The sequence below is a fragment of the Ceratotherium simum genome, chromosome 34 (genome assembly GCF_057802395.1).
Source record: "Ceratotherium simum simum isolate JZ-2026a chromosome 34, ASM5780239v1, whole genome shotgun sequence".
NCBI lineage: Eukaryota > Metazoa > Chordata > Mammalia > Perissodactyla > Rhinocerotidae > Ceratotherium > Ceratotherium simum.
The window spans coordinates 6,823,975-6,843,626 of record NC_141933.1 but is presented as its reverse complement, the minus strand read 5'-3'; the positions used below and the strand labels follow the sequence as shown (position 1 = coordinate 6,843,626).

The 19,652-nt window shown below is 58.5% G+C and overlaps 2 protein-coding genes across 4 annotated transcripts; one reads left to right on the top strand and one right to left on the bottom strand.

Moving 5' to 3' along the window:
• The first annotated feature begins 215 nt into the window (after positions 1-215).
• Positions 216-13,604, top strand: ACTN3 (actinin alpha 3). 3 transcript variants are annotated; one of them, XM_004437669.2, is made up of 21 exons: positions 217-463; positions 4,150-4,264; positions 4,441-4,560; positions 4,895-4,981; positions 5,063-5,150; positions 5,619-5,697; positions 5,774-5,855; positions 6,636-6,721; positions 7,043-7,135; positions 7,591-7,821; positions 7,947-8,094; positions 9,433-9,583; positions 10,210-10,318; positions 10,416-10,556; positions 10,827-11,009; positions 11,476-11,610; positions 11,692-11,871; positions 12,281-12,427; positions 12,515-12,580; positions 13,106-13,264; positions 13,346-13,604. In XM_004437669.2, the coding sequence occupies exons 1-21, from the start codon at positions 314-316 to the stop codon at positions 13,502-13,504; spliced, it is 2,709 nt and encodes a 902-aa protein (XP_004437726.1). In that variant the 5' UTR covers positions 217-313; the 3' UTR covers positions 13,505-13,604. The 3 variants fall into 3 exon arrangements, with proteins under 3 accessions (XP_087278717.1, XP_004437725.2, XP_004437726.1); XM_087422591.1 differs by having other exon boundaries at positions 216-463; positions 13,106-13,604; XM_004437668.3 differs by having other exon boundaries at positions 216-463; positions 12,281-12,580.
• A 136-nt stretch (positions 13,605-13,740) lies between these two features.
• Positions 13,741-18,689, bottom strand: CTSF (cathepsin F). Its single transcript, XM_087422592.1, has 14 exons — positions 18,415-18,689; positions 18,093-18,191; positions 17,720-17,804; positions 17,570-17,631; positions 17,366-17,441; positions 16,664-16,777; positions 16,397-16,542; positions 16,212-16,308; positions 16,052-16,132; positions 15,134-15,253; positions 14,985-15,049; positions 14,794-14,884; positions 14,367-14,425; positions 13,741-14,286 (listed from the first exon to the last, which is right to left on the bottom strand). Exons 1-14 carry the CDS (start codon positions 18,622-18,624, stop codon positions 14,212-14,214), a joined length of 1,380 nt encoding a protein of 459 aa, XP_087278718.1. The 5' UTR covers positions 18,625-18,689; the 3' UTR covers positions 13,741-14,211.
• Positions 18,690-19,652: the final 963 nt, after the last annotated feature.

Sequence of the window (19,652 nt, the reverse complement as noted above, 5' to 3'; positions counted from 1 at the left end):
TAGACATGAGGAAACAGACTCAGAGAAGGCCCGTGGCTTTCTCAAGGTCACACAGCGCCCAGCGGCCGAGCCGGAACGCGAACCCCGGATCTCCGCCACGGGATCCACCTCAGCGCCCCCAAATTCTGCAGTCCCCTGGCCCCAGGGCAACCTCTTGCCTGGTCCGGACCCGGGCGCTCTCGCCCCCATCCGGCCCCTCCCTCCTCCCCCATATTTAGCGCGAATCCGATCCGAGGCTGGGCCGGGCCCTACTTAACGCGGCCCCGGTGTTCTGGAGAGCGCCGAGCGGAGCGGAGCCAGGAGCCTGAGCAAGATGATGATGGTTATGCAGCCCGAGAGTCTGGGGGCCGGGGAGGGGCACTTCGTGGGCGGCGGCGGCGGGGGCGGCGAGTACATGCAACAGGAGGAGGACTGGGACCGCGACCTGCTGCTGGACCCGGCCTGGGAGAAGCAGCAGCGGAAAGTGAGTGCTCGCCCATTTCCAGATGGCAAAACTGAGGCCTGAGAAGCCGGGCGGTTTGTCCTTGGCATTTCAGCAGGTCACAGGCAGAGCCTGTCTTAACCTGGGGTGCCTCCCCCTAGCCCAGGCTCTGCCCATCAGTCCTCTGCTGTCCCCCAGGGCTGGAAGAGAGGGCTGAGAGCCCTCCGGAGGGGTTTAGGATGACAAGGAGAGTTTCTGGGGTCCCCATCCCCCAGAGTTCTTTCCCCTGGGCCCACTGCCCCACTTCTGCTGGCAAAAACGGGTTGGGAGATCCAAGTTTGAGGGATTTGGGTAGAATAATCTTTCTCCCCACACCCCCCACGCTCTAGTTAAATATTCCTAGGCCCCACCCTTAGGGCTTGCAGCCAGGCAACTAGTGGACTTGGGAGTGTGGGGGAGGGGGTAACCATCCCAGATCCCTCCTCACCCTCTCCTCTGTATTCTCTCCATCCTGGCGCCCATGGTCACTCTATCCCAATTGTCAAATGAGGAAACTGAGGCCTAGAAAGGGACCAAGACCCAAATCATATACTGTCAGAAAAAGGACCCCCCAACCTGAGGGTCTTTGCCCTTTGCTTGCCCCACCCCCACTCTTTCCCAAGATACCCCTCCCTGCCCCAGGGCCCTGAGTCTGCTGAAAAGGCCATGAGGTGGGGAGGAGGGGAGCCCTGGGTCCCCTTACGCAGTAACCTGACCCTCTGGCCAGATGGACGCTTTGTGCTGAGGCAGCACCTTGGGGGAAGCTAGAGAGGGGCATGTGGGCAGCTGCTGCCCAGGCCCAGCCTTGTAGGGCTCTTGGCCCCCCTCCTCGATCTATTTTCACTGCCAGACTTTCCCTAGTGGAGGGGGCAGGACACCTGGGTTCCCAAAAGAGAAAATGATCCGGGCTGGAGTGGGTAAACTTTGGGGAGCGGCAGGCCAGGGGTAGGGAGGACACCATGAGGTCATTGGACCCTGCTCAGCATTTGCCAATAATGTACGACTCTAGGAAAGGGCAGGGAACAGAGGTGCTCAGTGGAATTTACAGGATCTGAGAATCCCAGGATTTAGCATTAGAGCACTTCCACTGGGTTAGACACAGGAGATGACCCCAGGGCCGGGAGGCTTAGCTGACTCGGCTGGGGTGCCCCCAGTGACACGCCTCCCCCCAAGCTCCTCCTGCACCTGTCTCCAAGCAGGGCTGTGGTCCTCAGGTCCAGCAATCTCCCAGTGATGTCATCCCTGCCCCTGCCTGCAGCTGCCATCTGCTCTGCAACAACTCCTATCCCCACCCCCACTCACCCAGGCCTCTCCCAGATCCGGGTCCACATGCCTCCCTTAAGACACATGCTGCTCTGTAACTTGCTGTCATCACTTAACAATATATCAGGAATATCCTTCCAACCCAATCTAAAGCCACCCACCTCACCCATTCATTCCACGGCTGCACAGCATAGATGCTCTGTAAATTAATCAGCATCCCCTGGAGTTGGACATTCTGGTCGTTTCTTTCCGGTCCAACATTGTCTATTACGCTGTAGTGAATATCTCTGTGCTCAGCTTTAGCGCCACCTCCTCCCTGCTCCTTCTCCATGTCTTGGAGCACTCCCACCTCCTCCGGCCTGAGACCTGAGTCCCCTTCATTCAACTTCATTCACAAACATTCATTCAATACTTTTTTAGGCGGTCCTACTATGTGCCCACTGTTTTAGGTCCCAGGAATTCAGCGGGGGACAAAATAAAGCCCCTGCGTCAGGGAGCTTATATTCCAGCCAGGACAAATGTTTCTATCTCATCCACCTGATCCTGCCCCGTTCCCCACCCTGACCCCCTCCCTCTCTCACTCTGGTCCCAGTCCCCGCCTCCTCACTTCTCCCCTCTGCTCTGCCAAGCCATTTGTCTCCACTCTGCAGCCAGAATGAGCTTTCTAAAACACAGTTCTGCCCACCTCGCTCCTCTGCCTGAAAGCTTTCCTCACTCCCTGTTGCCCTCAGGATCAAGTTCAAACTCACTGGCTTAGCACCCAAGATGGTGCATGACCTGGCCCCTGCCGCCCCTCCGGCCTGCCTCTCACCACTTACACCCCAACACCCCCAGCTTCATTCCAGCAGTGCCCGGAGAGCTGTAACCCCACAAACCTAGCAACTGTTTCTCACCGCTGACAGTTGCCCGCGTGGCTGCCGCTGCCCGGAATGCCCTTGTCTGCCCTTCTCTGCTGAATGACTCCTGCCCTTCCATCACAGCTCCGATCAAATATTAGCCTTCCCCAAGAGGCCCCCCACCTGATTTGAACTCCTCCCCTCGACTCCCCAACAGTAGTCTTTAGCAGCACGTCTCAGACCAACATGACTCTTTGATTGACTGTGAGCACCTTTAGGGCAGGGACCACAGCTCATTACAAATCATGTTTGTCAAATGAAAGAATGCCCCTTCCTCTGCCGTGGAGTCCCCACCCAGCCCTTCCTTTCCTCCAGCCCTATCCAGAACCAGAGCATCTCAGAGTCCAGAGCTGAAAGGAACTACAGAGAATCCAGCTGCTCTCTCCTGTGCTTGGGGCCCCATCAATGAGTGCTCAGCACCCACTTACACACCTCCGGTGACAGGAAGCTCGCTCGCTTCCCTTAGCAATGACAGCCCTTCAAGTATTTAAAGCATCATCTTCCATGTCCAGCGCCTAGGGCATTTTAAAGGCTGGTCTGAGGAAGGGAAGCTGGCTAAGGGAAATAATTCCAATTGACTTCCAGGGCCACCTCCCAGGAGTCTCTGCTTTGTGGTGGGGGCATGATCTGAATTCTAGAATGCTGCCAGGTCGGAGGAAGAACGACCTTAGACATCATGGAGTCTGACCCCTTAATTGTACAAATGGGGGGACTGAGCTCAAGAGAGGGCAAGGGGCACACCCCAGGTCACAGAGAGTGAGTAGCTCAGCTACTCACTACTCAGCTACATACTTGGAGCCCAAGTATGAATTCTACCAAGGACTCTACAGCTGATGGCAGAATCCAGGGCCTGGAAGCTGGGTAGGTTGGTGGAAACTTGTGCACCACGCTCCAGGTCACCCCCATCCCCAAAAGACAAACAGCTGTATACCAGCCCTCCCATCCCAGATGGAGGCTGGGGCTGAGCTGATTCTGGGAGGAGAAAGAAGGCGGTCACCTCCAGAAACCAGGTCAGGCTGGGCCTGAGTGCCTAGCTGATCTTCTACAGCCTGCAAAGCTCTTGTACCCTCCTGGTCTACTTGGAGGCCAATTCACAACAGCCCTGGGAGGTCAGTGGGGCTGAGATAATAACAGGTGCACAGTCCCTTGGGCAAAACCCTCAGAGCCAGATGTGCTTCAACCCAGAATTTTTCAGCTTTTAGAAAGGCAGTATCAGCCTGCATTAGCCCTTGTGCCTCAGAGCGTGCCACACTTTGGAGTGTCTGCTTTACAATTTCCTAAATCCCCCTCCAGTGCTTGAGGCTAGCTAAAGCTGGAGTGCTGGCGGCAGGGCGCCCTGAGTCCAAACTGGGACCTGCATGGGCCCCAGACCCCATTTCTCCTCTTCCAGGAGAACTAAAGCTCAGAGAGGGAAAGGGGCTGGCCCCAGATGCGCAGCAAGTCAGTGACTGAGCGGGGACTTGAATCCAGGGCTTTGGGCTCTGAGATCTACCCTGACCAAGGGGCCTGAGCACTGTCCTCTGCCCCCAGACCTTCACTGCCTGGTGCAACTCACACCTGCGCAAGGCCGGCACCCAGATCGAGAACATCGAGGAGGATTTCCGCAATGGCCTCAAACTCATGTTGCTCCTGGAAGTCATTTCAGGTGAGGGGTGCAAATCAGGGCACAGGGACCCCAGGACCTAGAGGAGTCCAGAGGGCTGGGGGAATATGGCAGCAGAGCACTGGAGGGAACTTGGTGGGGGACAGGGAAGTTTGAGGACAATATCTTCAGTTTCCTCTCATGACCTTCGATCCCTTGACCTCTCCTCTTACACCCAGGAGAGAGGCTGCCCAGGCCAGACAAAGGCAAGATGCGCTTCCACAAAATCGCCAATGTCAACAAGGCCTTGGACTTCATTGCCAGCAAGGGGGTTAAGCTGGTGTCCATTGGTGCTGAAGGTGAGGAGGTGGCAGGAGGAGGCCTGGGCGGGGTATAGGGCGGCGTTCCTGACATCAACAAGTCACCTCTGTGAGCCTCAGTGTCCTCATCTCAGCAATGGGGATAACCACCCACGCCTCACAGGAGGGACCGTAGGGACTAAATGTACTCAAAGTGCCGGCACAGGACCTGACACCTAGTAGGTGTTCGATGACTCATTTTTAAGTAGAATGATTGAGTACCTACTAAGTGCCAGCCCTGGGATGGGGACAAGGGCCAGAGGGTGGGCAGCGGGGGGGTTGCTGAGGCCTGGTAGAATGCCAGGTGGACTCTGTCCCCACCCCTGCCCTGCAGAGATCGTCGATGGGAACCTGAAGATGACCCTGGGCATGATCTGGACCATCATCCTTCGCTTCGCCATCCAGGACATCTCTGTGGAGGGTGAGCGGTGGGGAAGCAGGTAGAGTGAGAGGGCTGGCCCAGACCCCTCCCCAGCTAACGCTCCCCCCCATCTCCACCCAGAAACCTCGGCCAAGGAGGGCTTGCTCCTGTGGTGCCAGCGGAAGACAGCGCCGTACCGCAACGTCAACGTGCAGAACTTCCACACCAGGTCTGTCGGCTGGTCAGCACATGCACACGGGCCTCTGCTGGGCTCTGGGGCCCCGTCACAAGCCACAGGGGAGGAGAGGTCACAGCCAAGTTCCTGGAACAGTGTCTGAAACTAAGAGGACTCAGTCAGTGTTGAACTGAATCCAGGAGGGCGAGGAAAGATCCCTGCAGGAGGGAGCATTGGAGACATCCCTGGAAGGGTAGTCCAGCCAGTGGGAACCTTGTGAGCAAAGACTTGGAGGCCAGAAACATCTAGAAATTGGTGTGGCCCAGGCTGAGGGTATGTGAAGGAATTGTGATGGGCTAGGAGGAGATGGTCCAAGTAATGAAGGGCCTCAAATGCCAAGCTAAAGAGTTTGGACTTTACTCCGGTTTACACATGAGGTTGTCTTGGTAGACGTGCTGCTGGGGGGAGGGTAGAACAGAGCCTCAGCTTGAACCCGGGCTGACCCCCCTTCTCTCTGTCCAGCTGGAAGGATGGCCTGGCCCTCTGTGCTCTCATCCACCGACACCGCCCAGACCTCATTGACTACGCCAAACTGCGCAAGGTAGGCCTCCGCCACCCCAGCCCCAACTCCCCAACCTCTGCCCTCAGCTGACCTTTCGCCTCTCACACCCATCTAGGATGACCCCATCGGCAACCTGAACACCGCCTTTGAGGTGGCAGAGAAATACCTGGACATCCCCAAGATGTTGGATGCAGAAGGTGAGAGGAAGCCTAGCCTGGGCGAGGACTCTACTTACTTACCAGTCGGCATGGTCCAACCTCCACACCTTTGTGCCTGCTCTTCCCTCCTCCTGGAATGCTGTGCCCCTCACGCCGCTCCCTGGTCAGAATCCTTCCTGCCACAGGCCTCGTCTCCAGGAGCCCTCTCTTCACCCCCCTGCCCCTCTCCACCCAGTGGAATCAGCCTTTCCTGCCTCTCCCCTTATGCAATGGCTCCGCCCTCTGCCTCATATCCCAGTTACCTGAGTCACCTGGGAGCATGTTGGTGCCTCAAGACTGGGAGCTCCTCTGGGGCAGGGGCTGCCTCTGGTCCCTTTGCCCAAATAAGGCGTTTAGTCAATTGAAGCAGCAAACATTTTCTGAGCACCTCCTGTGCCTGGTGCCCTGGAGGTGTGGGCACCGATGGATGAGAACGTGGTCTGGCCTGTGAGGAGTTCATGGACTTGGGGAAAAGACAGACAGACAGAGTCATGGGAGGGTTTGAGACACCAGGCAGTGTGGACTGGTGCCTCATGAGGGCCACAGTGTCAGCTCACTCATCCCCTCTTCCTCATCCCACGCAGGGAGAGGTTGCTGGGCCCTGGGGTGATCAGAGAGGGCTTCCGGAAAGAGGAAGACCCTGGGTTTGGGGTAGCTGGCAGCTAGTGGCTGTGACTAAATGTCTCCACACCACCCCGTCCCAAGGGAGCTCTCTGCCTTGGTTGAGTCCATGCCCCACCCCTGGCTTTGGCCAATAAACACCTCGCTGCCATCCCCCAGACATCGTGAACACCCCAAAGCCCGATGAGAAGGCCATCATGACCTACGTTTCCTGCTTCTACCATGCCTTCGCTGGGGCCGAGCAGGTAAAGGGCCTCAACTGCCACTGCTGGGCTGGGCTTTGCACCCAGGGGCCCAACCTGGGCAGCATCCCAACATTTGGAGGTGCCAGGCTCCACGTGGGTGGGAGTGCCACTGTCCCAGCTGCACATACTCAGTCCGTAGGGAACTCAGGAGCAGAGGCATCTGGCCTGGAAGCTCCCTCCTCACCGTAAAAGATGTGCTCCCCTCATCCATTCCCTCCTTTGCATGGGCCCAGGTTTTAGGGCTTTACAGAGGGAGGCTGCATCGGGGGTGTCCACGGCAGCTTGTTCTAATGCCAGCCCTTCTGCCCACTCCCACCGCAGGCAGAGACAGCTGCCAACAGGATCTGCAAGGTGCTGGCCGTGAACCAGGAGAACGAGAAGCTGATGGAGGAGTACGAGAAGCTTGCCAGTGAGGTGAGACTGGGGCCAGAAGGCCTTTCCCCTTCCTCGACCTGGGCTCTCCCAACCCCGGCTAACCCCAGGTCTGCAGAGCTTCCCCCTCCTTCAAGCAGCCTTGGCCTCCCCCAGCCTTCTCCTGCCATCTTCACCCATCCCCCGCCCGTTTCTGCCTATCCAAGCTCCTGGTCATTCACTGATTTACTCATCATTCATTCATTTATCCATTCACTCATATTTAGGCAGTCTCATGGCCCTTTGCTCTGCGCCAACCTATGCTGGTCCCCGGATTCAGAAATTAACCATCCTACTCCTTCCCTGTCTAGTGGGGAGCCCCTCATTCTGCCCTCCAGCCCCCCACTCTGCCTGAGGCCTGGCCTTTTGGCCACAGCCTGGGTGTAGGTGGAGAGGGGTGGGTGAGGTGGGCAGGCCGGCTCAGAGCTCTCTGCTCTCCCCCTGCCTGGCCCTGGCAGCTGCTGGAATGGATCCGCCGCACCATCCCGTGGCTGGAGAACCGCGTGGGCGAGCCCAGCATGAGTGCCATGCAGCGCAAGCTGGAGGACTTTCGTGACTACCGGCGCCTGCACAAGCCACCCCGCGTGCAGGAGAAGTGCCAGCTGGAGATCAACTTCAACACACTGCAGACCAAGCTGCGGCTGAGCCACCGGCCGGCCTTCATGCCCTCTGAGGGCAAGCTGGTCTCGGTGAGCCACGCTGGGGATGGGGGTGACCCCAGCTCTGTCCACATCCTCTGGGTGACCTTGGGCTCTGTGTCCCCATCTGTACAATGGGTGAACTGTGATGGAGGGCACCTCTGCCTGCCCCACAGGACATCGCCAACGCGTGGCGGGGGCTGGAGCAAGTGGAGAAGGGCTATGAGGACTGGCTGCTCTCGGAGATCCGGCGCCTGCAGCGGCTCCAGCACCTGGCTGAGAAGTTCCAGCAGAAGGCCTCCCTGCACGAGGCCTGGACCCGGGGTAGGTACCCCTCATGGCGCTTGATTGTGTCCTGGGGTGGAGACTGGAGGGGGGCTGAGTCCTGGCAAAAATGCACAGGCCAGGTGTAGGTGTTCTGCTGGGAGGCTGGAGACCCGTTTTCTGGTCCCACCCTGACTTGTGCAACCAAGTCACTGGACCTCTTTGGGCCACAGTCTCTTTATCTGTAAACTCAGGCCCCAGCTCCCTCCTGGCTCTGGCCTTCTGCAAGTCTGCTCTGATTAATTTGTTGGCCTTCTGCAAGTCTGCTCTGATTAATTTGTCATTTAGCATTTTGTTTGTCTATGTAGCAGGTATCCAAAGGTGAGTCCCCAACACTTATTTTTTGTGTGTGTGAGGAAGATCAGCCCTGAGCTAACATCCATGCCAATCCTCTTTTTTTGTTTTTTTTGCTGAGGAAGACTGGCCCTGAGCTAACATCCATGCCGATCTTCCTTCACTTTATGTGGGATGCCGCCACAGCATGGCCTGACAAGCGGTGCATCGGTGTGCGCACGGGATCCGAACCCGGGCCGCCAGCAGCGGAGTTGCACGCACTTAACAACTACACCACGGGGCCGGCCCCCCAACACTTATGTTTGACTCAAAGTTGACCAATGCCAAAATATTGCATGAGTCAAATATATCACTCCATATGAAACGTTCATTCTGTATTTCATCAGGAGTTTTAATCCTACAAATGAATGAGTCTTGCCTAAAGATACTGAACAAACACTAATAATGGATTATAGGCATAATGAATAACAATGTTTGATCTAATAAGAATTCTTTACATATACAGCCACTGATGGGACCCTGAGGAGGTCTGTGAGCCTCTAAAACTGCAAAATGCAGAGGCACTCAACAAATGGTCACTGCGCAATGATAATAATTATGGTTTTTATTTGCGTGATTATGGTAATTGTCATTCTCAAAGCACTTTTATATTCATCATTCATTCATCCAACAAATATTCATCAAAGGTTTACCAAGTGCCAGGCACCATGCCAGGTGCTGGGGACACTGGTGAGCAAGGGAAACCGGGTCAGGGGCTCATCGGGCTCAGAGAGTCATCGGGAGGTAGTTACCAAAACTGTCCCAAAGGCCACCCCAAGCAGGGAGGGGATACTGACGTCATTTATGGGCCATGCCCTGGAATCGGAGCTTCACTTCACTTTATCACACTAGCGCCTCAGACCAAACCCCTAGGGTAGGCTGGGCAGGTGTGATCACCTGCATTTCACAGATGAGGACTCTCCGCGGTCACACAGCCTGACTCAAACGCCCTGCTCCGCTCGTGGCGGCCGCTGGGTGACCGAAGCCGGGTCTCTCTCGGAGCAGGGAAGGAGGATATGCTGAGCCAGCGCGACTACGAGTCGGCGTCACTACAGGAGGTGCGGGCGCTGCTTCGGCGCCACGAGGCCTTTGAGAGCGACCTGGCTGCGCACCAGGACCGCGTGGAGCACATCGCTGCCCTGGCCCAGGAGCTCAAGTAGGCGTGGCCTGCTACGGGGCCCGCCCCCGGTGACAACGCCCCTACCGGGTCCCGCCCCTCAGCGCCGATCCTCGCCCCACTCCCATTGCCACTCCCCGGTTCAGTTACCCTGCCTTGGTACCCATGGCCTTCACCATCACCACTTGTCCCGCGTCCCTCCTCCTGTAACCCCCTCCCCATCTCCGGAGCCCGCTCTGCTACCCATACTCTTCCCCATTGGCGCTTAGCCTGCCCGTTCCCTTCAGCAGCCGTCCGGGTCTACTCCCCCCAGTCCTCTCCATCAGCCTTGGCCTCGCCACCTCCTCCTGTAAACCCGCCCCTTTTCGCATAACATGGCCCCCAAAACTCAAAGCTCTGCTCCTCCATCCAAGCTACTTGAGGGAGCGGAAGACCAGCCGGGAGCTCCCCTTCCCCCCAGGAACTCACTGGGACCACCCCCCGCACCCCCCACACACACCCCTGGCGCCCCACGCCCCCCCAGGAAAGCCCTGCTTCACTCCCACCTGCCCTGACTCTCATGCCTTCACCACCACCCAGGGCACAGGTTCCAGCCCTGGGAGGGCAGGCAGGAGGAAATCTGGGCTGGGGTCTGGCCCCACAGTCACCCTGCTTCTCGCCCCCAGTGAGCTGGACTACCACGACGCGGCCTCGGTGAACAGCCGCTGCCAGGCTATCTGCGACCAGTGGGACAACCTGGGCACGCTGACACAGAAGAGGCGGGATGCGCTAGAGGTGAGGTTGGGAGCCAGGGAGCTGGGGGCTGGAGACTGGAGGCAGGTGAGGGAGCCTGCTGGGCAGGCTGCTGACTTGCCATCCCTGCTGCCCCTAGAGGATGGAGAAGCTCCTGGAGACCATCGACCAGCTGCAGCTGGAGTTTGCCCGGCGGTCAGCGCCCTTCAACAACTGGCTGGATGGCGCTGTGGAGGACCTGCAGGACGTGTGGCTGGTGCACTCGGTGGAGGAAACCCAGGTGGCTGCAGGGTCTCCGGGTGTGGGTGGGCTGGATGGGATGACAGAAAAGCTGGCCTAAAATCCTGTCAGCCACTCCTTTGGGCTCCTGGGGAATGGGGGCAGGAGGAAAACCCCAGTTCTCGAGTGCTGGGCTGGGAGACAGGAGGCCTGGGTTCACAAGCCAGCCCTGCCCTGGACTGGCTGGATGGCCTAGAGCACATTGCTGCCCTTTCTGTTGCCTGTGGGAAGTAGGGGGCACTGGCTGATGCTTCCTGCCTGTCACCCCCAGAGCCTGCTGACAGCACATGAGCAGTTCAAGGCAACGTTGCCCGAGGCTGACCGAGAGCGAGGTGCCATCCTGGGCATCCAGGGCGAGATCCAGAAGATCTGCCAGACATACGGGCTGCGGCCCAGCACCACCAACCCCTACATCAACCTCAGCCCACAGGACATCAACAACAAGTGGGACACGGTCAGTGCCACCTGGGGCCTTCCCCTGCCTCCCAGCTGCTCCTGCGCAGTCTAGCCACCCTGAACCTCAGGTGTCCCCAGACGTGGAGAATCAAGTCCACCTTTGGATCTGGAGTCTGCCAGACTCCACCTAACGTCGGACAAGTCACTTTGCCTGGCTTGGCCTCATGTGTAAAATGGCCATAACTGCAGCATTTTCCTGTCAGGCCTCACGTGAAGTAGAATTAAATCTGGTGTGTGGACATCCTTTACGAAACCACCTAAATTAGCTATAAATGATGCATTGGCCCCATCTCACAGATGAGGAAACAAGCCTAGAGAGGTTGAGTAACTCGCCCAAAAGCTTGTCCATACAGCCCAGACAGTCTGGCTGAGAGCAGCAGGGTCAGGGGACTGGAGCCCATCTCCCCTCAAAGCCATCTCCCGGCCCCCAGGGCTGCCCCTGGCACAACCACCCTCCTTCTCAGGTCCGAAAGCTGGTGCCCAGCCGTGACCAGACGCTGCAGGAGGAGCTAACACAGCAGCAGGTGAACGAGAGGCTCCGGCGACAGTTTGCAGCCCAGGCCAATGCCGTCGGGCCCTGGATCCAGGGGAAGGTGGAGGTAAGGCTCAGATGGGGGAGTGGGGCCAGGGCCAGGCCACAGGGAGCTGGGAGCCCTCATCCTGCCTGGGTCCCCCTGCAGGAGGTGGGGCGCCTGGCAGCAGGGATGGTGGGCTCTCTGGAGGAGCAGATGGCTGGGCTGCGGCAGCAGGAGCAGAACATCATCAACTACAAGAGCAACATTGACCGGCTGGAGGGTGACCACCAACTGCTGCAGGAGAGCCTGGTGTTCGACAACAAGCACACCGTCTACAGCATGGAGGTGGGGCCACACCCGCTCAGGAGAAGGGAGGCGGCACTGGCCAGGGAAGCCGGGGGGTGCCACAGTTGGACACAGCGGATCTGCCCCAGGAGGGTCCCCAGTGTGGCTTGGCCAGGTCCCCCAATGTAACCACGGGGATACTGAGACCTAGCAAGTGAAAGTGACCTGTCCGGTCACACAGCAGTTAAAACCAGGCCAGGATTGGCCATGGCTGGTTGATCAATACTTAACACATAATGTCATCAAATTTTAAAGCAGGAAGGGCCACTGGAGATCACTCAGTGGAACCTCCAGATGGGGACAGAGGCCCAGAGAGGAGGACCAGGGTCACACAGTGGTTGGCGGGGAGCTAGAGCTAGTGGCCAGGCACTGGCCGCCCCCTGACTTGGCCTGTCTCCTGCTCTCCCAGCATATCCGCGTGGGCTGGGAGCAGCTGCTCACCTCCATCGCTCGCACCATCAACGAGGTGGAGAACCAGGTACTGACCCGAGATGCCAAGGGCCTGAGCCAGGAGCAGCTCAACGAGTTCCGGGCATCTTTCAACCACTTTGACCGGGTCAGCAGGGGCCCAACCCTGTGGGGTGGTGACCCTGGGGGCTGGTGGGGTTTGGGGCCCAGCCTGACACCCACTCACCCACCTCAGAAGCGGAATGGTATGATGGAGCCTGACGACTTCCGGGCTTGCCTCATCTCCATGGGCTACGACCTGGTGAGTGTCCCCCAGCATCCCTTCAGTGCCCCTCTCCTACATACTGACCACCTACTGTGTCTCTCCCACTTTCACATATATGATCTCATTTCCTGCTCATCACACCCATGGGGCCAGGTAGAATTACCCGATTTCACACAGGGGCTATCGAGGGTTCAGAGAGGTACATTAACTTGCTCAAAGACACACAGCTAGGATTTGGACCCAGTTCTGTGTGACTCCAAAGCCTGAGGTTGCAACACTTTTACCTCAGAAAAACAGGACTACAGAAAGCCCTAGAAAAAAGATCAGAACCAATGGGCCACAGGGCAGGTTGCCACGGCAGGAAGCAGATCTCAGCCTAGTAGAAAGGACTTCTGAAAGCCAGAGCTGGCAAAGGCTGCAGCAGATGGTCTATGAGAAAGGGAGCACGTTGTCACTGGGGTTGTCAAGCCAAGGCTGGACAGTCAGTCCCCAGGAGGGGACATCAGGAGGGCTCCTGGCTTTAGCACCCATGGGCGCGGTGCCCGCCCTCTATCCCTGCAGGGGGAAGTGGAGTTTGCTCGCATCATGACCATGGTGGACCCCAATGCAGCCGGGGTCGTGACCTTCCAGGCCTTCATCGACTTCATGACCCGAGAGACAGCCGAGACTGACACGGCTGAGCAAGTTGTGGCCTCCTTCAAGATCCTGGCGGGAGACAAGGTGAGTCCCCAGCAGGGGAGGGGGCTGGCGGGCTGGGGCAGGGAACAGAACCTGTGGGCCTCAACACCTCTTCTCCCCCAGAACTACATCACCCCTGAGGAGCTGCGGCGGGAGCTCCCGGCCGAGCAGGCTGAGTACTGCATCCGCCGTATGGCGTCCTACAAGGGACCCGGGGCTCCGGCTGGAGCCCTGGACTATGTGGCCTTCTCCAGCGCCCTCTATGGGGAGAGCGACCTCTGACCTCGACCCCTGAGGTCCTCCACGCAAGTCAGAGAGAGGGTGTTCCCTCTTGGCTGATCCCAAGTGTTTATGAATAAAGATCCATCGAGGGGCCTCTGTCCATCTCCTTTTGGTTCCTGGAGCAGAAGCTAGGCCCTCAGGCTCCTGGGCAGGAGCAGCTGCCCGACCGTGACCCTCCAGGGGCACCCCCCACCCCTCCTTGCCCTCAGGGGCTGAGCATTCACACTACACTAGGGCCCAGGACACGTCTTTATTGCTGTTAGGAAGGGTGGTTACAATGTGGAAGGGAACACTGTCCCCAGATCCAGGGGGACCAGAAAATTTAGAACATCAGACAGAGGAAAGCCAGGGCGGGAAGCCAGGGCCTGCTGAGGACAGAGCTGAGTTTAAGACCAGAATGATTTCTTCGCACTTGCTCCTGACCCAAGCCCAGGGTTCTTGCCCCAGCTTCGGCTGCTAAGACATCATCCTTCACCCAAGTTCCTCCTAGCTACCACAATCCAGCAAAGGTGCAGCTGAGGAACTTCGGGGCGGGAGTGGGGTGGAGGCCGTAGGGCCATGCCCATAGCCCAGTGCCCTTTGCTCACCCTGAGGTACCTGGTGCCTGTCCCTCAGCCAGCTGTGCCTCCTGGGGAGGGGCCTGGACATGCGGGGCAGGCTGGGGAAGGGGCTGCTCTAGTCAGCACTGCGTCCTGAGCTGGCACTCCTCAGTTCACCACCGCTGAGCTGGCCATGGTGTTCACCCCACAGGCCCCGGACCCACGATACAGGTAGTAGTAACCCTGGGAGGGAGGAGGGGGTGGTGAGGGCCCAAGGGCAGGACGGGGGCTGGAGGGCCAGGGGCGAAGCAGGCGAGACTCACCTCCTCACCCCAGTCAGTGCCCCAGCTGTTCTTGATGGCCCAGAAGGGGACTGTGGAGCCTGGGAGCAGTGCGGAGCGCAGGAGTCAGGGCCCCACGCGCTCTGCAAGTACCTGCTGTGGGCCTACTGTGTGATGGGTACTAGGAAAAGAGCAGGAAGCAAGAGAGGCCCACCTGCCACCCTCCTGGAGACCTGGTGCAACTCGGGTTTGGGGAGGGCACCCACCCATCCACCCACCTCTAGCAGGTCATTCATCCATAACAGTTCAACCTCCCACTGCCTCAGTTTTCCCACAGCCTGAGGCAGGGTAAGGACAGGGTCCCTAGGCATTCCCCCCATTTTCCCTTCCAGAGGTCCTGAGATGCTGTGGTCTAACCTCTGCCTGTGCCCTGGGGTGGATAGGCAGAGAGGGGGTCAACGGAACTCACGGTTGCCGTAGCCCACGAGCAGCACAGCATGGTCGATGAGCCAGGGGCTGCAGAGGGGCCGCAGTGGGTGGGAGATCCCGTGGCGGTAGAACTGGGTGGGGGGAGAATAAGGAGCAGGGAGCCAACTCCAAGGAGAAGTGGAGGAGTAGTCAGAGAGAGACGGAGCAGGGGCAGCGGGGCTGGGGCCATACCTGCATGCCAAAGGCGTTGATGGCGATGGAGATGGGGCCCTTCTTGGCCAGCCAGGCCGCCAGCTCTGAGACAGGGGAGGGGCAGTGTCAAGGACACCCAGGCCCCAGCCCCACCCACCTGGCCTGTCCTCACCCCATCCCTCACTCACTTTGCTCATTCTGGCCCAGCTCCACTGAATCGTTGATGTAGACCTTGGCCTTCTCTGCAGAGAAGTTGCAGGTCTGCAAGTGGCCATGGTAGCTGTAGTCGTCCTCTGTCTCCAGCCCTCCTAGGAAATGGTAGGGGTGGATTGGGGAGGTAGAGAAAACATGGACCCCTGTTTACCATACACTCATCTTCTCCCAGCCAGGGGCTGTGCTAAGCCCCTTATACATGAGCTCCCCCGTTCCTCATCCACCCCAGGCCACAGGCCACCCCTCTGAGGAACGGCCTCATTCTAGGGATGACATGACTGAAGGTCAGGGGGGTGGGGGAGTAACCAATGAGAAACGTGGCCAAGATGGAACTCAACTCCCCACTTCTCACTCCTCGCTCGTCCCAGCACTCCTGGGACTCTTGACCTGGGCTTGCTTGTCCTGCTCTGACAGTCTGCTCCCAGCCTGGCCCAGACCCCTGCCAGGCTTCCGGACCAGTCTCTGTACAGCCATCTCAGTCCCTCAGCCCCTCATCCTTCTGCCACTGCAGCCACAGCTGAACTGAATTGCCAGTTTAGGCCAATACCTCCCCTCAAGGGTGAGGTCTGTCGCTACCTGGTTTAGCAGTATTACAGAAATACACATCTCCAACCAGCGAAAATACCAACATCCCCTGCTCCGCACCAGGAACTTGACACATACCTATTTCCTCACTTGCTACTTAAGGCAATCCTATGAGGTGTGGCGATTTCACAGATGAGGCAACTAAGGCTCTGAGAGAGCTGACTTGCCCAAGGTCTTGAGGCAATCAGGGTCAGCATTAAGACACGAACCCACTTCACACTCCCACACACAGTGTCTCCCTCATACAGTGACTTCTTGTGGAGGGAGCAGTGGCTCCCGCTGCCCCTCCTGACCCCATTAATGCATACCCAGAGTCTTGATGGCCGAGTAGGCATTGGAGGGCAAGCCGCCCAGGCAGGCCTTGTCCACCTTGTCACAGTCCAAGAGCTCTAGGAGACAGAAGGCCAGTCCAGAGGAGCCCTCCAGAGGGGCTGGGCTGGGGACAGGGAGGTAGAGCGGGATGCTCACCCTGCTCCGAGAGAGAGAGCAAGGTCCCCCGTTTCAGGAACCACTGGCCCTCCACATTGCCTGTGACTGAGAAGGCCCAGCAGGAGCCGCACATGCCCTGCAAGAGACCGGCAGAGTCAGGGCTGGGTCCCTTTGCAACCCCGGTGCAGTCCTTACGTCCCACCCTCACTTCTTAGGGGTCCAACCTGGTCCTTGACTTCAGTGACAGCCCCCTTACTCCTCCAGTCCCACTCAGGTGGGGCGGGGTCATCAACGGACTTGGCTCGGCGCATCTTCATGCCCGGTTGCTCTTTTAGGAGGGGATTCAGGTAGATGGTGCGAAACTCCTCCTCTGTGGGCAAAGGTGGTCAGGGGATGGGGGGAAGAGTATTCTAAGCCAGCCCCGACCAGGGGTCTTGGGAGCAGGCTCTCTCTCTTCTAGGCTCCATGAGGGCTCTGGCCACCACCCCTACCTGTGAGGTCACTGAACTTGGTGACTCCATACTGAGCTGTGCCACGGTCCAGGGCCTGGATCTTCTGCGCTCGCACCATGTTACTGGCAAAGATGGACATGCGCCACCGGGCTTCTGAGGACCAAGGAGCAGGAGAGGTGGGGCTCAGACCCCAAGGAGATCATAAGAGGGGCTTGGGGCTAACAGGCAGAGGTTTCCCTGGGGAATAGGTGGCCTCTGGTTCAGGCCTGAAGCTCTTTTCAAGAAGGACAGAACCCTGGGATGGGTAGGGGTCGGGGGCCAGACCTGCAAGTGATAAGAGTGGGAAGTGTGATCAACTTTTGGGGCCAAACTGAGGTGACTTCGCATGTGTGATGGCAGAACTGAAATGGGCTCCAAAGAGCATCCCCAGACAGGAGGTCGTGGGAAAAAGCCACCATGCGGGGGGCCTCCAGCAGAGAAAATCAGGCCTTTGCCCCATCCCACTCTACCCAGAATGATGAAAGCCCGTGGTTTCTGACCAGGAAAATCAGATACAAGAAGGGGCCAGGCACTTGAAGTGGCTGCCCAGTCCTGGGAAGCTGGGCAAGAACTTGTGGATCTAGGGGCCCTTGAAAAGACGCACTGCCTTTTGTGTCCTTTCCTTCCCTAACACCAAGGTGCCAAGTTGGGGGGAAAGCCCTGATCTGACTGGGAAAGGTACAGCCAAGGCTGGGTCCTCACCCTCCTTCGTCTCATATGTCCGGTTATAGGTGGTGACAAAGTCCTTGAAGATTGAAGCCATCTTCACAGAAAAGTCCTGGAAAGGCAGAGGGGTCTTTACAAGGAGTCCTTCTCAGACTGACAAGGGAGCCCCAGGCCAGGGGAAGGGGAAGAAAGGGCGAAAAAGGCAGCAGCCAGCTCCCCAGAGAGAGAGAGGCTCCTCACCTGGGTTAGGGGGTCCTTGTTCAACAGTGGAAGGACTGAATTGAAAGTCTCGCTTCTGTCATCTGGATAGGGTTGGAACAAAGAAATCAAGGCTGAACCCGAGTGAAGTCTGATCTGAGCTATCCCAGCATCCTTGGGCTATCCCAGCACCTGTAATCTTGGTATCCACTGGGCCACAGTCCCGCCTCAGAAGCATGTGTTTTCCTAGCTCATCAAGGACTTCGAAGCTGCAGAGCTGGAGAGAGAGGAGGAAGCCAGTCTGGGGGTCTTGGCAAGATGGAGCTGGAGGCCGGCAGATGAGGACCCACCCCCAAGGCAATCACCCCCACAGTGGAGAGTGAGGCACGGCCAACACCCCGACACTCTCCCTTTAACAGCATGGTCTCTGGCCCTCAGGGCCTGGGAAGTGACTCAAGGTGGGGTAGCTGTTGCCTCAGATCCCTTCCTCTTGGCTTGACCCATCATCTCAACTGCTCCGGGACTCAGCCTGGGGGCGGGGAATCGCAGGAGCCCCACCACTCACCAGGGTTTTCTTGGACACAGGGAGCTGGCACACCGTGGGGTCGTTGCAGGGCGGCTCCTCCAGGGTCACCTTCAGGGAGTACAGCGACCCCCGGCCCGCCTGGACAGAGGGGCGGGTGAGGCAGGCACATCCGCTCCCTCCTCAGTACATCCTTCTTTGGGCCCACAGCCCTCTGGTGCCGCCACCCCTCCTCAATCACCAGAGGTTCGACTCTCAGGCGTCCAGCACCCCCACCCCAAGTCAAGGCCCAAGTTCCCGCCCCTCAGACCAGGGCCCCCGCGCACCGCACAGCCATAAGCGCCCACCCCCGGCGCGTCCTCACCCGGCGGACGCGACCGCGCACGGCCCCCAGCGCGGCCCGCATCCCGGCCGCCCGGCCGCGGTTGTACATCTCCAGGGCGAAGCGGGCGGGCCCCAGCAGCTCCGGGGACGCCGGCTCCCAGGCCTGAGCGCCGGCTGCTCGGCCGGGCGGGGCGGGGGCAGCGCCTGGGAGCAGCCCTAGCAGCCACAGCACCTGCAGCCAGGGCGCCATGGCGAGGGCGAGGCCGGGCACCGCACGCACAGACCCACGGAGGCGCGGACCAACCGATGGGGCGGAGCAGCCCGCGGCCGGAGGGGCCTGCGTCCCTCCCCCGGCTCCTGGGCGGCGGGGCGCCGGCCAATGGGCGCCGGCCGGCGGCGCCTGCGCGCTCGCTTATTTACGCGAGGCACGTGGGGCGCGCTGGCGGCGCAGGCGGGACGGCGCCAGCCCCGCGGGCAGCGACGCAGCCTTGCGTCTGCCCTGTTTGGGGACAGGCGGCCCAAGCCTGGGAATGATTCCGACGTTGGAATAATCCTGTTAGGTCTTGGAGCCGCTGTTTGGGGAGGGGACATGTTGCTGGCCTGAGAGGAAAAAATAACTAGCATTTATTGCATGCTTATTACATGTTACGCATTATATGCCATCTCCCTTTAATCGGCGTAGCAATCCAGTGAAGTGAGTGTTATCCCCATTTTATAATTGAGGAAATAGAGGCTTAGAGAGATTAAGTGATTTACCAAACATCTACTAAGTGATAGAGCTGGCCCTGAACCCCGGGGAGCTGGCTTCAGAACTTGGGTTCACAGCTCGATTGTCTCTTTGAGGCCCCTCTTCTCATCAGCAAAACAGCAGATAATATTCCCTGGACTGGCCTCAGGCTGTTGTGAGGATCAAACGCAAACAAGCAAGCATTCGGGAACCACTAAAGCACTGTGCACAGGGTTGGGACTGTTGTTTTCCTCCTTCCAGCGTTCACGGCTGTGTTCCAGGGCCTAGCAAGAAGAGGCACGAACAAATGCCTGAGGCACAGTGCTGCCTGCTCAGAGCTCACAGTCTAGTGAGTCGGAGAGAAAGACGTTTTGCTCCATGATGTTTGCAGCTGGGGGAGAGGAAACGGGAGAGAGAGTTTCAGGGAATTGGGGAAATCACAGCTGAGGGTGGAGGGTTAGTTTGGGCTTGGACAGTGCGGAGAACTGATATTAGTCCAAACATGACTTCTTACAAGTCAGAGGTCTGAAAAGGTGAAATGACTTTCCAAT